The 16,702-nt window shown below is 41.5% G+C and overlaps 2 protein-coding genes across 2 annotated transcripts; both read right to left on the bottom strand.

Annotated features, from left to right (window-relative positions):
• Positions 1-550: 550 nt before the first annotated feature.
• guca1d (guanylate cyclase activator 1d) lies at positions 551-4,575 on the bottom strand. The gene is made up of 4 exons (XM_014994579.2): positions 4,316-4,575; positions 2,893-3,042; positions 1,110-1,197; positions 551-1,038 (listed from the first exon to the last, which is right to left on the bottom strand). The coding sequence occupies exons 1-4, from the start codon at positions 4,508-4,510 to the stop codon at positions 902-904; spliced, it is 570 nt and encodes a 189-aa protein (XP_014850065.1). The 5' UTR covers positions 4,511-4,575; the 3' UTR covers positions 551-901.
• Positions 4,576-7,924: 3,349 nt separating this feature from the next.
• On the bottom strand, positions 7,925-15,891 carry dub (duboraya). The gene is made up of 7 exons (XM_088012479.1): positions 15,797-15,891; positions 10,885-10,974; positions 10,743-10,811; positions 9,947-10,012; positions 9,664-9,873; positions 8,994-9,581; positions 7,925-8,405 (listed from the first exon to the last, which is right to left on the bottom strand). The coding sequence occupies exons 1-7, from the start codon at positions 15,800-15,802 to the stop codon at positions 8,391-8,393; spliced, it is 1,044 nt and encodes a 347-aa protein (XP_087868605.1). The 5' UTR covers positions 15,803-15,891; the 3' UTR covers positions 7,925-8,390.
• Positions 15,892-16,702: the final 811 nt, after the last annotated feature.

Genomic DNA, 16,702 nt, shown 5'->3' with positions numbered 1-16,702 from the left:
GATAAAACTGCTTTGATTAAATGAGACTATTTAAGCTACCAACTGTTATCCTGAATATCCTGAAGCTTCTGTTCAGGTGTCCCTCTGAAAAAGCTACGGTGAGCCAGATGTGGCCCCCTGGCCTTGACTTTGACACCTGCTTGATGCATCATTCGCTGGTGACTGTTGAGGGTCCAGTTTTAGTTTGAACTTCCCTCTGCTCTCCTCCCAGTCGCCAACATTCACATACCAAATCTGAAACAGTCAGACGATGCTGTTTGCTAATAACTTGTTAGCCTTTAAAATTATTATCCATGAGTTAAAGTGAACTCGACATTTTGTTCAAAAACATGACTTCATGTTTGTGACCTTGAATGGGAAACGTTAATCAGGTGTGCGACAGCTGCAGCAGTTAGCTTCTCTTGATGAGCTAATGAACTGATTCCTGACCGGCCGATAAACTTCTGATGCTTAATATTTATGATTGTATCAGAATTAATGTTTTTTTTGTTAAAGCAGGTTTGTATATTGGATTTGTGGTTATTGATAAATGTTTTCATTATTTAAGAAATATTGTGAAACATCTTTAATTTTGAACCTTCAGATATAGAATATCTGGAATGTGAAAATATTTTATGATGATTTTTTTTTTTACTATAAATATCAAACTGTTCAGAGATGAGTGTAGAAATGTTTTTGTGAAGGGTAAAAACATCCGGCCATATGAAATCCATCATGGCGGAAAGTCCGAGCCGCAGCAGCAGCTTCCGAAAACCCAGACATATTCCTGAGTTGGGCCAGAACCGGACGGCTGCTGGGCTCCGTTTAAAGTTCTGTGGGTTTGGTGTGGATGGGTTGATTTTAGGGGTCCTCCCAGAGTCTGGTGTGTGATTGGTCGATTTGGAGTGGCCGCAGCGATTGGTCAGTTCTCAACGGCGGGCTGGCGGCCTTTCACAATGATCTCTAGAACCGGTGTCAGATCCATCAGGGTCCGCAGCATGTCCATGATGTCCGGGTGCTCCTTGGCTCCGTCAATGAACTCCTCCAGCGTCAGCTCACCTGGGACGGGTCAGAGGTCAGAGGCGCCATACCAGTCCGGCTCTGGACGGGAAGCGGAGCGCTGTTCTTACCTTCACCCTTCACGTCAATCTTCTCATAGATGAGTGTCACGATCTCCTCTGGGTCGATGTCCCTGTTCCGGGTGATGTCCTGGATGGCCTGCAGGGGGAGACAAACACAGTGTTCAAACAGAGACTGGTTCTGATTCTGGTTCTGGTTCTGGTCCTGATCTGTCATCAAACTAATCAGAACAAGGGACCTCCTGCTTGTCCATCTGACAGCACCAAACATCCACTGGTGTCCTAGGCTAACCCACTAACAGCAGAGATAATTGTTTGTTTAGCACACTTAGCTTAGCCAAATAAAGTTCCCAGACTTTGTGGAGAGAGCAATAATCTCTGATGTGTCATTGACACATTGCTTGTTTCAACATGGTTGAATTAGTTCTTTAGCATTAGCTTTCTGATAATTATCATGTTGGTGAAGCACTTTAGCGTCACCAGAACTAATGTTTATGAGTTGTGCTGTAGGGTTAGCACAGCTAACATTTTAGCTAGTTGAGCCCACTGCTGGAATCTGCGATTAAATCAGATAATAAAAGATTAAAACTGATGATAAATAATAGCAAAGCCTTCCAGGTGGTTCTGTTGGACCCAGTGATGTTCTGGTGAACCAGACAACTCTAAGTACAGAGAGTTGAGAGTTCATTCAGCAGATTAGCACCAGGCTAATTTCAGAGTTAATCTCTGTTGGCTGCTGACTTGGATTTCCTTAAACCTTCAGGAACTTTCTCTCTCTTTGGACCCGGTTGGTATTTTTAGCCTTCTGCAGTGAGGAAGATGAGAAGTAGACAGATGTTTGCTCCACTCATCAGAACCAGACCAGAAGACAAGTCTCCAAAACTTAAGCGGTTTGTTCCTGAGTGTTTGAAGCTTTCCTGTGTATGACCGATCAGAACCGTCTGGACTATATTTAGCTTCAAAGTAAATATTAAGTTATCAAGCTAATTATTTATTTAGCGAGCTAAATGTTTACCTTTAAACAGCGAGAAACTGTTTTCAAAATAAATATTTTTGCTTGCTAACTATTTAGCTTCAATTTAAGTACTTATTAAACTAAATATTTAGATTCATACTCATTAGCAAAATAATTATTTCTCTTCAAAATAAAGTTTTCTTGTAGCTATTAAGTTTCAAATTAAATAGAAATCTAAATATTTAGCTTCGAACTAAATATTACACATTTACAGATTAATGAATAACGTGGCTAAAATGTGACTTAATGAAGCCACATTTATTTATTTTATAACATAAGCCCAATTATTGCAATTATTATCTTTAACTTTGCAAACAGCAGCCTGTAGAGGGAAACCCAGAATGGAGCTTCTGAAGCTAAACTGACCAGCAGAAGCTGAACTCCAAAGTTAATCTTAATAAATTCTGTGTACCATTTCTACCTGATAGATTAGGATTAATCTGCTGTTCAAGTCTTTAAGGTGATTTTAAGGAGCTCAGACGGTTTTACTTTTCTACTTTTTTCAGCTCCTGAACAAAGAACAAGCAGCTTAGAGAATGGAGCGGCCAATAGTGAATGTTTCAGGATGACCTCCGTCCTCCAGAGGCATCTCAAGGTTCTGGACGGTTTCCTCTTAATACTGTAATGTCCCTGGATTTCATGTTCCTGCTGGCTGCAGGTGGGTGCCGATTTCTGCCAGTAGGTGGCAGAGTTTTTACGGTTTAGGTGGATTTAATCTGATGGTTTGACACATTAATTAGCTGAGTAATGGAGCTACTACAGAAGCCTAGAGGGTCCAACATGCTTTGGGTTTTTAAATGTAGAAGAAGAGAGCGTCACCGTGAAGATGGTCTCCAGCTCATCCTTATCGATCTTCCCGTTCCCGTCCTGATCGAACAGCTTGAAGTACCACTTCAGCTTCTGGTTGATCTCTCCCTTCAGCAGCAGGCTGATGGCCGCGATGTATTCCACAAAGTCAATGTAGCCGTCCTGCAGACACAACCCAGGGCATTAAAACCCATAAAACCCAGATCTGGTTCCTGCAGACAGAACCATAACCCTGGAGGAACCGACCCAGGACCTGGAGGAACCTTACTGAGCAGCTTCCGATGGACAGCAGAACCCGGTTTGGACCAGGAATATTCTCTGGTTTCTCTCAGAGATGCTGATCGGGTCCAGATCAGCAGAGCTCTGAGCTGGAGGTCAGAGGTCATTTGGTTCTGTTGGACCTTAGTGATTAGTCAGAGTTAGTGACCCGGTTCTGTTCAGGTCTCTAACTCTGTTTGGTTCTGGAATCAGGAACCCAGTCAGAATTCTATATTATGAAGAACCGGTCCATCCCTGTCCACTTCTGATGAAGGAGTCCAGGACCAGAGCCGACCCAGTTACTACAGTTACCAAACCCAAACACAGCACAGCAGTGGTTCTGGTTCCTGGTTCTGATTAGATGACAGAGAATCTGAGGGATTTTATATTAATATGATCAAAGAATAAAAATCCATCCATCCATCCATCCATCCATCCATCCATCCATCCATCCATCCATCCATCCATCCATCCATCCATCCATCCATCCATCCATCCATCTCAGAATCCAATCACCTTCTGGTTGACCTGGTTGTGATCTCTAACACCTCCGTCGTTATGAAACATTCTGGTCAGACCTATGTTTGTCCTGTTTTCATGCATGAAGCGTCCCATAACAGTTCCATGAGCCTCAGATTTAAAACTGCTGCAGTTTTCAGAGCTGCTCTGCTGGAACCAGGCATGGTTCTGCTTCACTGAGTGGGATCTGACCCCTAACCCTATCCTAAGGAACCCCAACTATCAACCCTGAGAAACCCCACTCATCAGCCCCAAGGAACCCCAACCATCAGCCCCAAGGAACCCCAACTATCAACCCTGAGGAACCCCACTCATCAGCCCTAAGAAACCCCACTCATCAGCCCTAAGGAACCCCACTCATCAGCCTGAAGGAACCCCAACCATCAGCCCTGAGGAATCCCACTCATCAGCCCTAAGGAACTCCAACCATCAATCCTGAGGAACCCCACTCATCAGCCCTAAGGAACCCCACTGATCAGCCCTAAGGAATCCCACTCATCAGCCCTAAGGAACCCCAACTATCAAACCCGAGGAACCCCACTCATCAGCCCTAAGGAACCCCACTGATCAGCCCTAAGGAACCCCACTCATCAGCCCTAAGGAACCCCAACCATCAGCCCTGAGGAACCCCTGTCTCCCCCCCAGCCTGCGCACGCACCCCGTCCATGTCGAAGGTGAAGAAGACCTGCTCCACGTAGCTGTTGGCGTTCTCCGTGATGCCCTTCAGGTTGAGGATTGCTTTGAGCTCGAACAGCGTGATGAGTCCGGACGGAGACTCCTTCATGAACTTGTTGTACCAGTGGTGCATGTCCTCGGCCAGGATGTCGTCCAGGTTGGAGCCGTGGTTCCCCATGGCTGCAGCTCCGGCACCGCGGACCCAGAGAGCGGCAGAACCGGGCTGCCGTGACCGCAGAGCAAAAGTCACAGCTCTGTGTGTAACCCGCTTAGGTTCTGGAGAATCAGCGACGCTCCGAAAATAAACCGCTAATGGGATGAGCCGCAGCGCTGCCAGCGGTTCTGGACACCGAGATCTGGGTCTAGAACCACAGGGCTTACGTAACCGGCTGGCCCGGTTCGACCCGCAAGGATGAAAATAACCGGCAGCGGCACCGTTCTGGAGCAGGTTCGGGAAAGTTTCATCCCAAGTTCAGGTCGGTTCTGCTCCATAATAAACTCCTGATCCTCCGGTTCTGTCAGCTGGTCCGGTTCCGTTGGACCAGAAGGAGGTCCAGTAATGGGCTCAAACCAATAAAACCAAACTCATGAAGCCTCGCTCATAGACACAACTACCACACAAAGGGCTAAAGTAAGTACACCCTCTTTCATCTGGGGTGTACTTACTTTAACATCTTTCCTCTTTCATCTAGGTTAAAGTAAGTACATCTTGGATGGAACAGTGTACATTAGTATAACAGACGAAAGAGGTTAAAGTAAGTACACCCCAACTGTTCTATGTTAGTAAGTACACCTTTACACTAATTATTGAATTGTGAATAAAACATTTTAATAGTCGAAGCTTCTTTACATCAGGGGTGCCCAAACTTTTTGCATCCTGGGCCAGAATCCCACGGCTGAAATAATCATATTGATTTTCAAACTTAAAACGCAAAATAATGTTCATGTAAAATTATGTTGTTTTTTTATGCTTAGCAATAAATTAAATATGCAATATTTTAATTAAACAAAATTGCAACATTCTTTGTATTATGTAAAGGTGGGCAGTTTTCTAACTTTTTTTTTTTTCAGTTTATTTAATAATTTTTTTAATTCTATTCTCAGTAACAAAACGGAAAAGCTTTCTTCAAAAAAAGTTTATTTTACTAACCAAGTTTAATAAAAAATAAATATGCTCCAGTGTTTTTTTTATGTAAAAAGTTGCTGGATGTTTACTTACTATGAAATTAAAATAAAATTCAGCTATTCAAAGAATTAATTATTAATTAATTTTCTCACTGAAAATCATGCTAAAAAATGATAAAAGTGTCCATTAGAGGGACAAATTAATACCATTCTTGAACTACAGTCAGGGGGCCATATTAAATTGTCCCAGGGTCCACAGATGGGCCCCGGGCCACCCTTTGGACACCCGACTCTACATGTTTGGTCCATGGTTCCAGAGATCGGTGCTGTTTGGTTCTTCAGGATTTCTCCGCCATGCAGACTCTTCTTCTCTCTGATTGGTTCCTCCAGCAGCAAAGCCTCCTGGGCCATGCGGTCCAGGTGTTTGGTTGACCTTTGGCTTTGGCAGCAGCAGCTGTCCGTCATGGCAAGGTGTTGCGGTAACTTGGGTGGTTCTTGGCAGCGACGAAGCTATTTCCACTCCTGATGCTGCTGGTTTTTATTTCAGGCTACAACGCCTCAATCTGAGGATCAAACAGCTTAGCAGAATCAGATTGAGGCGCCGGCAGTGGCAGCTAGCCAGCTAATGCTTCAGCATCAAATCCTGCTTTTCCAAGAAGGAGTCCCCGCAGATTACAGCTCCTCAGCCAGCCGAGGAAAATCCTCACTGAGCATGCTCAGTATAGGACACTTTTTTTTAAAAATTAAATCCAAAGAGTCATGTAACATTTATCGTTTATCTGCTCAAATAAACTTATAAATGTAAAATTTTATTGAGACAAACAAAATAGATTTTTTTAGGAAGGAGTTCTGTAAATCATTTAAGATTAATAACAAAATCAGTCAGGGTTACAATTTACTGATTTAACTTACGTAAGAGTGACTGATGGAGGTAAAAGGGATGAAAAAAAGCAGGACAATAATTTACAAATGTGTATTTTACAGAACATTTTTTAAACTGCTTTAAGATTTATTTGTAAAATGTATCACCCTAAAAGATATTTAGCAAGGGGCCACACAAAATCATCCAGGGGGCTGCAAGTGGCCGTCAGGCTGCACTTTGGGCACCTCTACTTTAAAGGTTAAAGATTTCACTTTGACAGATTTCTTCCTTAAATGGTTTTCTGATTATCTGAGTGAATAATTTTTGTTTCCATTCTTTGGACTTTGTTTTTTTTTTTCACTCTTTGCCAATCCACTACATTTACCACTGTAGATTATCTTCTCTTCTTTCTTTATCTGATCATTAGGTTAACCGTTAACTTGATTTAAATTAGCGTGGTTTAGCTTCTTTAGGTTTAGCTTGGTTTAATAAGCTGAAATAGTTAAACTCTTATCTTAGCTAACCATACTTATCTTTAGTTTAGCTTAGCATGCTGTATGTTACCTTATCTTAGGTAAGCTAAACTAAAGCTTAACTAAGCTAATTCATATCATGTTAAACATAACCCAACCAAGTTAACTAAACTAACCTGAGACAGATTAAAATAAACTACCAAGAAAAGCTACTCTGACACAGCTCATCTAAGATAAATTAATCTTAAACTAGACCATTCTAAATTAAAGGTAAGCTAAGCTAAAGTATAACACTAAAAGAAATTAATCTCAACCAATATTACTTTAAGCTCATTTAAGCTCATCTAATTAAACTGATATTATCTTAGTTAGATTATTTTAGCTGGGTCAGTTTATCTGAGTATGCCAATCGAATGCTAAACTAGGCTCAAATGGCTTAGCCTACTGTTAGAATTATGTTTGTTATCATTCTTACATTTGTAATTTTATGTTACTAGTTGTTTTTCTATTTAGAGGTTCAGTGTTCAAATTTGTTGAAACTATGGAGACACAATTAAATCTTCCTTAATCTCAAGCATGTTTACAGATAGTGACTTAGATCTTCCTGGGATACTCCTGAGCTGTAAACCTATCTGTGTGTTAATTAAATTTCTGTGTCCCCCTTCTTTGTTTCTGAATCCACATTCTACTGTGAAGATAGGATGTGGGGTTTCACCCCTCCATTCCTTTTCACACCCTTCTTGCTAATAAAAGAGACAAACAAACTGAAGGTTTTCAGAACACATGGTGAGCGGCTTGGAGCAGTTCACTTCTACAGAAGTTTGGTTGAAAACTCATATACGTTGTCTGTGGTTCTTTCTTTTTTATGTAGGTTTGAGAAAATACCTATCACCTACCATTTGACCAACACGCTTCAGCATCAAATCCTAACACCTAACATTAGCCTAACTTAGTTTCGCTTAATTAAGCTAAGCAAAAATAACATCAAGTTGGTTTAGTTCACTCTTAGTTCAGAGTGGGTTGGTTTGTTTTTAACTTATTAGGTATAATTAGTAGGGTAATCCATCCAACCACAGAAGTGACTTTATATCAGCTTTTTTAGCAGTTAAAATGAAACAAAAAAAAAATTCAGTTTATATTTGTAAAAAGTTATTTTTTATTAATTACCCCAGAATAAGGCATTATGTGTTTTTTTTTCGCACAGCCCTGAACATTGATAAAACTGATTTTGATTCTTTACACTGTAGAAATTAACGTCAAAATTTCAGACACCAAACAGCAAGAAACCATTACAACCTCTCCCACCCTCCCCACACACACACACAAAATTCACATTGTTCCTAAAAAAAATATTAAATGCAGCGCCGCAGTGTGGAAAAGCTTGTATTAGTAAAAACTGCTTTTGGAGCTTCACTAAAGCTTCAGGAAGAGTTTCCTGTCTGAGTTTCAAACGGTAGTTCAGAGTTTTCCGACATTTCTCTACCCAGCATCGGCGGCCATTTTCCCCAAAGTGTTTCTGCCGCAGGGTTTCCCGCTCTGCAATCCAGGGGCTCAACGTCACAGGGACCTCGCTCTGACTCGGCCAAACGTCCGATTCCTCATCGGGAAGAACTCTGTCGAAGAAACACGAAAATAGGTCAGAGAAAACCCTGGTTTCACTCCCGAGTTCTGGCTCAGAACCGGCCCAGTTTGGCTCGGTGTGGGTCATTTGGACCTTTAATGTCTGAATGCTTCAGTGAGTCTTTTAGCCACATCTTTTTCTGACTCAAACAACCAATTAGCATGGCGATAGCATCCAATGACAGGAAGTGATGACTAATTAAAGATAACCTAAATTTTTTTTTTACTATAAAATACTTAAGCTATTTTTATATTGTAGGTGCTTGCGTCCTCATTTCAAAATAAAAGCATCATAATAACTAGATAAAGATCACATTCTGGGTGGTTCTGACAAAGTTTGATCTGTTAGTGTAGATGAAACTATAAGTATTTATATTTAGTTCTGCTGGATCAGAACCAAAGTAGAAATGGACCAAGAGAGGAAGCAGAACCAGCTCCAATTTAATCGCTGGCTTCCAGTTTTTCAAACTTAATTTGGTTTCAGTCTTTTTCCTGGTTCTGATCCAGCTGCTGGGGTATGAATACTTATAGTTTCTCCCTCAGTCTACAGATGGAACCATTCAAACGATCAGAAATCAGACCTCCATCTTTTCTTCCTCCTTCCTTCTTCCATCAGTCGATTCTTTTTGTTTTTCCTCTTTTTCCTCCTCTCCCTCATCCTTTTCCTCCTCTTCTTCCTTTTTCTTCTCTTCCTCCTCCTTTTTCTCCTCTATTTTCTCCTTTTTATTCTCCTCTTCTTCCTTTTTCTCCTCTTTTTTCTCCTCCTCTTGCTCATCCTTTTTCTCCTTTTTCTTCTCCTCTTCCTTTTCCCCCTCTTTTTTCTCCTTTTTCTCCTCTTTTTTCTCCTCCTCCTCTCCCCTCAGCTGTGATGAAGATGTCCCATCCTCTTCCTCTGTCTCCCTCGCACTGTTTCTCTTCGTCTCTTCTTCTTCATGGGTTTCCTTCAACTCTGGCGATGATGTGGTTTCCTTTTTGAACACCTCTCCCTCCTCTTCCTCCCCTCCAGGTCCCCCCTGTCCCTCCTCCATGGCGTCCCCCTGACTCCCCGCATTCCAGGACTCCGGGTGTGTCTCCACCCCTTCCTGTCCCAGTCCTGCATCATCCCCGCTGCTGGACTTCCTGTGACGGCGGGACGGAGGACGCCGCCTGATGGAGCCCCGTGGTCTGCCCTGGAGACGGACCAATCACAGAAAAGGTCAGCAGTGATGTCATTAGTGATATTACATAGGTAATGAGCAGTTTCTTGCTCACCTTGTTAATGCTAGGCAGGATGTTTCCCTCTGCGGCTGAGGGCGGAGCCTCAAAGGAGGTGGGGCTTTCTGTGGGGGCGGGGCTGGTGGGGGTTACCATGGAAACCGGGGGGACAGCGCCCGGGGAGGGTGGGGTGAAGCCAGCAGGAAGCGTCCTCAGTCCGGGGCTCTTCAGCGGCGCGGCGGTGGGCGAGCCCAGCACCAGGTTGGCCTGAGCACACAGAAAGTGATGTCACTCTGACATCATAGTGACGTCACAGTGATGTCAGAGCGGCTGGACTCACCTGGAGCTTCTCGATCAGAGCCGAGTTCCTCTTGGCTTTGGGTGGAGACGAGACGCCTGATGGGGGCTGAAACAGACAGAACCGTTACCCCGAAATCAAACCAGTTCAAATAAAACATCAACTTCCTGTTTCCTGGTTCATCCGCAGTTCATATACAAACTTTAATAAAAAAAAAAACAACACATCTTTAACATGTTGAAAATGTCACCATGACAGTTTGGTACCACCTCCTCTGCCTTCTCCCAGTGCTAGCTAGCATAGCCTGTTGTGAATACTAAGGCTATTTAGCATAGCTACTTATGATGTCAGATAAACGGTCTCCACCATTACAACATTTAGCAGTGTGCACATGAGGTTGATTGACAGTGCTAGGAAATATAATATTCTTTATAAAAGTTAAATATTAATAACTTAGTTTTTTGTTTTCAGGACAGAAAATTCTCATTTATTTTTTGTTTTGAGTGATTTTGCTGCTTTAGTTTTCTGTATTTCATGTTTTTATGTATTTGTCGTACTTTTTGCACATATTTATATTTAATCTTTTAGTCTTTTATTGTCTTTCAGATGGGGTTAGGGTTGGGGTTAGACAGCAGGGCTGGTGGTCGTTACCACCCCGCTGGGTTTTTTTCTTATAATTTATAATTATTTAAATTATGTTTTTTCTTATAATCTAAAAGTTTCAGAATGAAATCTTAGGATTTTTCAGTCTTTGAAACGTTTTCATTCCTAATCTTTTTAAATGTGGATAAAGCTGCAGTAACCACTGTGAGACTGTGATTGGCTGATGGCGTCTCACCTGGTTCTGCTCTGGGTTCTGGTTTGGCAGCTGCAGGGTCCGAGGCGGCCGCCGCCTCACAGGCTTATCCTGGTGAATAGCAACATGACATTTAAACATTTATATTCTCCATATTTCCTGTTTATGTGCAGGTGACACTCACCTGGTTCCCCGCGGTGCCGCTCGGGTCGGGAGTCTGATCTTTGAACCTTCCTGCCAGTTCGGCCACGGAGCGGCGGGGTGGAGCCTCATTCTGCAGGTAAAACACGGCAGGTCAACCTCCTGTCCGTCCGTCCGTCCGTCCGTCCGTCCGTCCGTCCGTCCTTCCTTCCTTCCTTCCTTCCTTCCTTCCTTCCTTCCTTCCTTCCTTCCTTCCTTCCTTCCTTCCTTCCTTCCTTCCTTCCTCCCTCCCTCCCTCCCTCCCTCCCTCCCTCCCTCCCTCCTTCCCTCCTTCCTTCCTTCCTTCCTTCCTTCCTTCCTTCCTTCCTTCCTTCACACTTTGAGATTTGCATGTAAAATTAGTTATAAATAAAAATTTATTTTTCCATTCATGGCCTCCAAACAGCATTGACCTCTGATCTCCTCAAACCCATAGACAATCCTACGCAGTATGTAAAGAAACATCAACTTTTACAATGTTTTTTATTCACTATTCAATAATCATTCCATTCATTTAGCATAAATGTTGCATCATACCGTCTGACTTTAGCTAGCCATGAGTTCTGTGATGGAAAGTTTTATTACCAGATACATTTTTTCATCTCAATTCTCTCTTGGTTCTAAGAAAATATATAATATTTTATATGAATCACATCAGATTTTATTTTATTCCCACAGTTTTGATGTTTTGTTTCAGCAGTGTTGGTTCCTTTGGTCTTTTTCTGGTCAGGAACTTTTCCATTTCTTGCTAGCTTCTTTTGCCTGAGGAGCAGCTTGGTGAATTTGACTGGCAGTCAATCAGAAATAACATTTAAATAATTTATTTCAACTTATATTTTATATAAAAAATTATTCAAAACATTAAACTAAATATATTGTGAAAATTTTCAGATTAAAAAGTTTTAAAAAGTTTTTAAATGTTTTTTTCTCATCTTCTCTGCAGCCTTATCAGGTCCCCACGGCGCCCCCTGGTGGCCCCCACACTTCTCTGAGCCACTGTAGCAAACTAATCTGCTGCATAGTCTTCATACTTAAATATTTTTGCTGTTCATGTTTTACCCCACGGTACATTGTAATCTTAAACTGCAGCGCGTTTAGATCAAAATGTCATTTTAGTTCAATTAGTCTAAAAACAACCAGACTGCAGGGCGAGAAAAGCTTAATCTGAAGACGATTCTGAATCATTCTGGTGAAAAACAGCAAAAGTCCAGAGGAAACGGTTCTGACTCCCGTTCTGACTCTGGTTCTGTCTCTGGGTCTGTGTCCATCTGGACCTGACCCCACAGTGGGTGGGTGTTGCTGTCTGGCCCAGCTGTTGCCGTGGCGACGGTCAGTGTCAGGCTCGGCTGAAGGCTCCACATAGCTGACATTCAGCAGATAATGAACTCGGGTTCACTCGTTGTTTCCTCAGAGGCAGGAAAGTGACGAAAGAGAGCGGCCGTTAGCCCACTTCCTGCTGCTGCTGTTTGTTTGAAGGAGGTTCTGGTTGTCAGGGTCGGTGCTGGAGAGGAACGGACCGGTCCGGTCCAGTTCTGGACTTCTACTGCTCTATCATCTGATCTACAGCCGTTCATCAATAAACTGAAGGATTTTACTGTCTGAGCAACACAAATACACACTGCATCTGATTCAGAGACACGCAAAATTCAATAAATAACCAAAAAATCAAGAAATAAGTAAAGACCATAAAACTCACAAATAATTTATCAAAAGTTAAATAACCCTAAAACCACTACAAAGCCAGAAAACATTAAAGCTATTTATGCAACCAAAATATTAAATACAATCATAAAGCTGCTAATAACTAGAAGACTAATGGATCACTCATAGAAAATACAGTTAATAAATAACAACAAAAAGCTATTATGGCCATAAAATCAATAAACCCAGTGAATGTATATTTAAGATCAATAAATGAGATAAAATAAAGAAAACATTTAAACCGAGAAATACACTCACAAAACTATAAACAACCTTAAAACCAATAATAAACAGATTAGTTTATATTAGCTGACTATCGCCTACCTTAGCTTATCTTGCTTTAGCTTATATCACATTAGCTTTTTATAGATTAGCCTATTTTGACTTATTTAGCTTGTTTTAGCTGAGAGTTATATTAACTGTTAGCTTTCCAAACTGCATTTCCTTTTGAATATTTTAGATAAGCGCTTCAAATAAATTTGCTAATATTCTGGAAATATGTGTGTTTCTGCGATTGATCAGTGATAAACTGCAGATTCTTCACAGAGTTTCGTGCTTCTTTATGTTTTATTCTTTATGCCTCCGACTCGTTGCTGATCTCTGTCATCATCTTCAACCCTCTGCAGACATCATGAATGTTTTTATCTATAGATTTCAGATGAGTAAACAACTGCCATCTTTAATTGGTAATCTACTTCCTGTCAGCTCTAATAACTACCATGAGTGAACCGCTGACTGGCTGCTACTGAACTCTGAGGGATTTTAAAGCAAAACCATACATCCAATACAGACTGAGGATCATAAAAATGCAGAGAAGTTTATATTTCTGAGTTGGCATCTTAGTCTTAGTTTAGCTAAGATGTGCGTCTTAGTTTAGCTAAAGTAAGCTAAACTAAGATATGCTGTGCTAAAGTAGCTTATCTAAGATAAGGTAGCTAAATTTTAAGGCATATCTTACCTTAGTCTGCTTAATAAATAACTGGCATTGTTTATCTTAATTTAGCTTGCTTTATCCCACTTTAGCTTTACCAGTTTTATCCTAAATTAGTTCATCTTATCTTTGCTTATCTTAGTGTAACCTGCTTAAATGTACATTAGACTGTCTTAGCTTTTGGCTTGTTTCTGCTCTTCATGGCCTACTTAAGCCAATAATATCTTGGATTATCTTAGCTTGTTTTAGCTTTCTCAACTCTTGTAAAGGAAAATCTACCCTTAGTTGATTTACGTGATCTCAGTTTAGCATGAAGTTAGCTTAGCTTTTTATAAAACCAGTTAATCTGACACACATGCACACCTGATCGCTTTTTATATCTGTTTTTCTCTTTATGAAGACTTTGTTGTTGTGTTGATGTGTAGCCATCTGCTAGCTCATATTCACAGTGCTTTGTGAGAGCAAATTGTAAGTCAGTATAATTCACTGTTTCTTATCAACTGTTGGATCTTCTGTATGTTTTGCATGGATAACCTTCTGACTCTAAGCATCTGTATATACCGTAGATCTAGGTTTATAGTTGGTGTTGATTGATCTAGACGTAAAAGGCTGATAAACTAGTGTTGTGTTAACATGTAGCAGACATCTTAACAACGAAACAGTTTTAAACCAAATCTTTAGCCTCTTTTGCACCATCTTGTCTGAAGGAACTGGTTTATTTCCATTCCTTTGATTGGATCAATGGAAACTTCCAAAGAGACGTTTGACAAACAGAAAAACAGATTTCATCTCCAACGGGTGATTCCTAAACAGCTTTCAGTAGAAATCACGATTCATCATGTCTCAGATCCTGTTTCAGGACCTGGCAGGTGGAGTTTTTCCTCTAGTTCTGAAAAACTTGTGATATTTTCAGAAGAGAAACTTCAGTCTGTATTCAGACTGGCGAACTGAACAGAACAGCAGAGAGTCAGGAGTTTAACAGTAGAGAGCATCTAAGGAAATTATGAAAAATGCAGCTTAAAAACATCTGATCAAAGGCCTTTTGGTTGTTCCTCATTTAGTTTTCAGATCTCCTTTCTTCTGTCCGTGTCTCAATATTCCTACTAACGTCTCCAGAGCAGAAGCATCAAACTTTAATAAAACAATAACCTGATGATCAGCCATCAGCCAACGTCAGAGAAACAATACAAGCCATTATCCTTTTTTATGAACAAACATTGGCAGGGGAAAAAATACACTACAGTCAGTTTAAGGTCTGAACTTTGACTAGGGCATTGCAGCACCTCCATTCTGTTCTGCCTGAGTCTTTCTGCTGCTGTGTTTGAGATCCTGATGCTGTTCATGACCTAGACGGACTCACAGTGACTCCATGAAGGCATCATGGTCCAGTCCAGGTTCACCACCTCCACCGCCTTCTTTGTAAGAAGGAACCTCCACCGCCGTGGAGGTTCCTTCTTACAAAGAAGGAACAGAAAAAGTGGGCGTGGTTTTCAGATTTAACTCTCGTGTTTATGAAACGTTGACTGCAGTAGCGTGTCGTCTGTTGTTGTTTGAGCATCATGTGGTTTAATTTTACATTGAAAGGTTGGAATTAAACCTTTTAAGATCTCTGACTTCTGTTCTCTCAAGAGGATACTGATAACAAAGCAGAAAGTCACCACTTAGCATGTGCATCAGCTAACATCTGGGCCATGTTCACATCTGAAACAGATGGTGGTGGAGGCAAAGAGAAGAGCTGATAAAAGTCCATGTTTGGTCTGAAAGGTTCGTGTTTCTGGTTGACATGTTGCAGGTTTGTATTTGTCAATCAAATGGTTGATCAATGCAGAGCAACTGAGGACTGAGGATGAAGCCCTGAGGTACTCCAGAACTGAGGAGCTGAAACTGCAGAGGAAAGCCACCAGACGCACGTTTGACCCGTTTTAAAGACGCATCAAGCAAATTCAGAAAATTATGAGAAGTTTTGTGATGTTTGCGTTCAGATTTCCGTCTGCGCTGCCTGACTGAAGGTGATAAAAGTCTCAAATTATCTGACGACACCTTAGAATCCACAACTGTAATGTCGACAAAACCTGATGCACACTTTGGTTTCCTGTTAGCGCCTGCTCGCTCTTCACCACCCAGTTTACCCTGCAGGTCCTGAAAACGAACAGAGTCGTTTTCAAGACTCTGTTCGTCTGATTCATGAGCCGCTGCTGGGATTTCTGGGCCTCTTCCACGAACGCCCAGCAGAACACAGCAAACCCAGCAGCAACAGCAGCAACAGAAAGTTTGAGAGCTTTACCTCCATCCTGCTGGTCGTCTCTCAGCCGCCTCAATATGTCGAGTATGTGTGAAAGAGGGTGGGAGGGGCTGGGGTTAAATATAGAGCCGGAGTCACGTCTAGAGAGAGACCTCCGCTCTCTACTGGCAGAGAGAGAGAGAGAAAGAGAGAGAGAGAGAGAGAGAGAGAGAGAGAGGCAGATCATGTTCTGTCACATGGTGGCCATGTTTGTGTTGATAAACTCATTGATATCTGCTGCTGGAACCGAGCTGATCTCAGCTCAGAATGAGAACAGCTGACCAAAAAAATGGTCTTTTTCATGAATCTTCTCACTTTTAGATCATTTCTGTTGCAGAGAAACCAGAAAGGATTCAAAAAGGCAAAAAAGATTTCAAAAGCATGGTAGAGGAGGAGTGGTGCAGCGGATTACATTTGAATGAACACATTCACATGAAAACTCAGTTTAATATCACTAAAAATTATTATTTATGAAAATATAGACGTTGGAAAGCTCTGTATTTGTGTTTGTGTGTGTACAGGAAAACAGTTTTAGGATCCAGTCTGTGATAAAAAAAAAGCAGATATTCACACAGACCGGATTTGACACCAATTGACTTTGTCTTGTTTTTCAATAACTTTATATTCTAATTCAGACCTGGCGCCATGTTTAATTCCCAACAGGAAGTAATGGTTGTTTTTGAAACAATCTGATTGGCTAACAGGATGTAGCTTAGTGCTACACTGCACCCTACAGGTTTGTGTAAAACAACGCTTTGGGCAGACAACAGTCCTTTGTGTTTGATGTTTTTTAAATCGATGCGGTGGAGAGATTTGTTTATGAAGCTGTGGCTGCGTGTGGCCAGGCCTTCAGGTTACTGGTGGTGTCCCACAGGGAGCAGTTTTAGGCCCAGAAACCTTTTATTGCAC

This window comes from Poecilia mexicana, unplaced genomic scaffold, assembly GCF_051168715.1.
Source record: "Poecilia mexicana isolate PSO_F unplaced genomic scaffold, ASM5116871v1 scaffold_14, whole genome shotgun sequence".
Classification (NCBI taxonomy): domain Eukaryota; kingdom Metazoa; phylum Chordata; class Actinopteri; order Cyprinodontiformes; family Poeciliidae; genus Poecilia; species Poecilia mexicana.
This window is presented reverse-complemented; position numbering and strand designations above follow the sequence as displayed.